This window comes from Sinocyclocheilus rhinocerous, unplaced genomic scaffold (genome assembly GCF_001515625.1).
Source record: "Sinocyclocheilus rhinocerous isolate Xijiao unplaced genomic scaffold, SAMN03320098_v1.1 scaffold13330, whole genome shotgun sequence".
NCBI classification, from domain to species: domain Eukaryota; kingdom Metazoa; phylum Chordata; class Actinopteri; order Cypriniformes; family Cyprinidae; genus Sinocyclocheilus; species Sinocyclocheilus rhinocerous.
The window spans coordinates 708-5200 of NW_015623151.1; the positions used below are offsets into that span (position 1 = coordinate 708).

At 42.1% G+C, this 4493-nt stretch overlaps 1 protein-coding gene across 1 annotated transcript; it reads left to right on the forward strand.

Annotated features, from left to right (window-relative positions):
* Positions 1–568: 568 nt before the first annotated feature.
* Positions 569–3700, forward strand: LOC107736928 (uncharacterized; the record flags this gene model as incomplete). The annotated part of the gene is made up of 4 exons (XM_016548345.1): positions 569–976; positions 1075–1284; positions 1764–2170; positions 2450–3700. Coding segments are annotated over 4 exons (2276 nt in total), but the record flags the coding sequence as incomplete, so codon positions are not given.
* Between the last annotated feature and the right edge of the window lie 793 nt (positions 3701–4493).

Genomic DNA, 4493 nt, shown 5'->3' on the forward strand with positions numbered 1-4493 from the left:
TGTGAGAGCATGGTAATTTGCATATGGAACTCGAATCAAAATTACTAAAGATTCTTAGAACACTAATATATTGCCTATGTACCCACATATAATATAAACACTAATTTAGATCATCAGAAGACAAATTCAAAGAGGCCAAACATGGTATCAGTGGGGCTATATTAACTGGTGATCTATCATAACACACACACAAAATAGTATACAATTCAAAAGACAATATAGAAGAACAGTAATGGTATACACAATGTCCTGAGGAGATGTGTGTTCATTCACAGAAAGGTTTTCCTATGAATTAATTAGAGAAAAGTCTGTACCCAGTGGAAAACCCCCCCAAAAGTGAACCGTACCGAGCAGTACCGTGCTGTACCATGCAGTGGAAAAGCGCCATTAGATGCATTTCGGGGGAAGGGTCCATAGATCCTCATAGTTGGTTTGTTGACTGAGGGGTGTTACAGAGTATTTGTTAAATATAATTTAAAAAATTGTGTAAATGGTGTATCCAGACGCTGCACCAGACTCTGAAGAGATGGCAGAACTCATCGAGGACCTTAATGTGGAGAATGTGGAGGGCTTCGAAAAGCAAAGAGAGAGCTGTTGATGTCCCAGGGTTGGCCTGCGCTGACAGATGACGATGCCAACAAGCATCTGACCAGGGAGGAGCTGGCTCTACATTGCCGGAGGAGGACCCGTGGAGAGGAGACTACCATCCTTCACCTTGAACGACTGCTTACCGAGCTCCTGAGCAGCAAGGGCAATGACTCCCTGGGTGTTCCTCTCCTGGACCGAGAAAGGATGGAGCACATCTGGAGTGTCCAGAAGAAGCACGTCAAGTGTATCCAAGACCCCCCTGGTGTTGCGCTCTATACTGAGACCGGGAGCTTAACCAAGGGAGGTGTGCTTCTGAAGACATACAGATGTGCCAGAGGCTCCACTTCTCTTGAATCCTTTCATTTACACCTTAACCGTTTCATCCCAGGTACGTCTTTGTCACACACACTGTGCGTATGTAAAGAAAGAACATTAAGTGTCTTTGTGTGTTTAACACTCCCTAAAAACTGTTGTGTCGGTTTACAGGGACCAGTGCAAACAGTCTGAACTTTCAGATTTATTTGCTGGAGGGTCTACACCGGTGGAACCAGGATCGGGAGGCTGCTTCGCTGTCATCGGAGCCATCAGCTTTGCGCAGCTACACAGGAGAACTTGTTCACTGTGTAAACCGCAATTATGAAAAGCTGTTTGGCAGGAAAGTGGTCCCCACGTTTTGTCCTCCTGCACGTTACACCGGTAAGAATTTATTATTGTTAATTAACTTGCAATTTCTGTGTAATCTCAGGCGATATTTTATATTTAAGCCTATGAAGTCTACTGTATCTGTGTTTTAGACCTCTAAATTATCAACATGATCAAATTTTTTTCTTGAAACATGCCCTCTTGTCATCTGATTGATATTTTCTATCAAGTAAAAGGCCTTTCAGTATAATTGTACAAACGTCTACCTCATACTTCACATGTCATTTTGCTGTGAAATCTTTACTATTAGAAAGTAATTGTTATTTTTAGAAAGAATAACTTGGATATTATTAGTAATATTTGGTGACCATTTACTGTACTGAGTATAGGTTTATGGCCTCTGAATTTTTTTTTTCTCTTCGACTATGAGCTCCATGTTCTCACACTTACACTATATGAGCTACAACAAATGCCTTATGTATCAAATATGATACACAACAATTGTATTTAATTCCTGTTTGTTTTTATTCCAGGTGAGCTCATTGGAGTGCAGTATCTGTTCCAGCAGACTGGACAGGCATTGCAGGACATGAACCCAGACTCTGAAGAGACGGCAGAACTCATCGAGGACCTTAATGTGGAGGAGCGAGAGGAAGATGAGGGCTTCTGTGACATCAGCGAGGATCACACCATTGCAGATCCAGAGGTTGTTCTGTCACCACCCTCCTCCACACTGACACTGGGTTCTTCCACCCTGGTCACCAGCAGTGACACGGCTGTACTGGGTTCTACATCCCCTTCACTGGTCCCTGACCCCACACAGTCTCCTTCATCACCTGGACCCTCAGGGACTGCTGTCTCACCGGTTCCCTCTGAAACATCTGTTTCACCACTCCCCTCAGAACCAGAGGATGCTGGTCAGGATGATGATGAAGAGACGGTAAGTGCCACTCCTCTGTATTTCTTTCAAATAAACTAGAATAATTCAAACAAGGATGGATCAACATCTACTTCTTACTACTGCTTTAAATCCAGACTTTGCTCAGATTTTAAACTAAAGTCATTAGTAGGCAACAAAGATGCATCGAGTCAAATCAGTTTTATTCCGTTAGTGCTTTGTACTATACAGATTGTGTGAAAATAACCGAATCAATGGAACTATGCATCAAACAAATGTGATGGGAAAAAAATTATATTTTGTGCTTGTGTTTTTTAATAGGCTGTTGACTACCAAAATGTCCCGGGATATCAACATGTGGACAGGCTGGCAGAATATCTGGTGGAGCTCCGGGGTCACACAGCCCTCAGCCTGGCCAATCAGGAAGCTAACGCCATAATTGCACTTTGGCAGAACCTGGATGACCGGGACAAGCAACGGTTGGTGTATGCAGCTCGACACCAGAAGAGACTGCTGAGTGGACGCTTCAGAGTACCAAAGAGGCCCACTCACACCCCTGGAGTAGAGAGCACCATCAGAAGTGTGCTGGGTGCAAGCAGTGCACCTGCTCAGTGGCCTGACTGTTGCCGTCTGGTGGAGACCATTTTCATCAGGCTTTGCACAATTCACCCAAGCCCCAAAAGAAAAGGCAAGGGAACGCTGTCGAGATGGTCTCTGATCCTCCAAGACTACAGAAGGATAAGGCAGCTTGTACTGGGCAACAGCTTGGTGATGGGAGGAACCTCAATGCAGCTGGTGGAGGTTAACCAGAACACCCTGATTCAGTGGTACAACAACAGGCAGAAAAAGCAAGAGCTGTCTGTGCTGCTTCAGGGCATTCAGTTGCCTCAGCCCCTCCCTGAAGCTCAGGAACCTCTCCAGGCTGCCAAACGCCCACGGACTGAGCCAGAACAACCAGGGGAGCAGCACCAGTACAAGCTACCAGAGAGCCCAGCAGGTCAGGCAAAGCAGAGGCAGACTTCTACTGGACGACCCCCTCTCAGACCCAAGGCACCAGCTCAGAGTCCTATGTTGGTTACGCCATCAGCACCTGGAGCATCACTGCAGATGGTACCCAACATACTTATACCAGCAGCACCAGGTTTCCAGGGTGTGCCGATGCTTCAGGGTGTGCCAGTATTCCAGGGTCTGCAAATGGTTCAAAGACTGCCGATGGTCCAGGGAATGCAAATGGTTCAGGGGATGCCGATGGTTCAGGGAATCCCGTTGGTACAGGGGATGCCAATGATACAGCCACTGTTACAGCCTACAGTTGTGCAGGGCACCAGTTCACAACCTGCTGCGCCAGCTGCCAGTCCGCAAGCCATGCCCAACGCCACCCCCGACCAAAAAGCCATGCCCAAGAGACCCTGCAAGAGAACTGTAGAGGCAAACACTTGCAAGAAGTGCGGACAGTTCAAAACCAGTGCAACGGGACATAGCCAGTACAGGGGCAAGGTGTACTGCCCACGGACTGAGACTATTACAAGAGAACAGTGGTTTGAGCAAATGCGGAGAACTGTTCCAAAATAATGTACATATTTTTATTTATTGTAGTGTATATAATTGTTTAAATATAGTTCACTATTGTTAATATTTGTGTTGAACATTTTTTAACGTTATTTTTTAAACATTATTTAATATTTAACTTTTTATTTACTGTTTTTTAAATCATATTTAACTTTAACTTATTGTTGATATTCACTGTTTTATTTACCTTTTAGTTGTTGTTTGAAAACTTATTTATTATTTAATTTAATATTCATTACTGTTCTGTTAGCATAATTGTAAAATAAAAAAAATTGAGAAATAATTGCTTTTTTTATTTGTGCTTTAATATAACAATATTTCATCAGTACACTGCAAATTGAGAAATGATTGCTTTTTTATTTGTACTTTAATATAACAATATTTAATCAGTACACTGCAACAATAGAACATATGTCTATTAAAAGATAATTTGCATTTTGTCATTCTTTTCACAGACATTTTTCAGCATATTAATTACTATTTTGCATCTTTTTTTCATTAGAAATAACATGCTTGTAAGTGTCTTGAATTAATGTAACCTAAAAAAAATGCTTAATCAGAATAATATCAATACAACTACTAAATAACTAATAATAACAACAAAACACATTTCCATTGGTATAGTTTAATTTTCATGAAAGAATAACAAACTAAGTACATATGTACATTTTATTAACCTTGAAAGTTCATGTATTTAATGAAATTAACAATATTACAAAAAGTTGTCTTTAGCTGGATTCGAACCCCAGTCTTGGTGAGCACCTGCAATAGGAAAAAGACATTTTTCAGCATATTA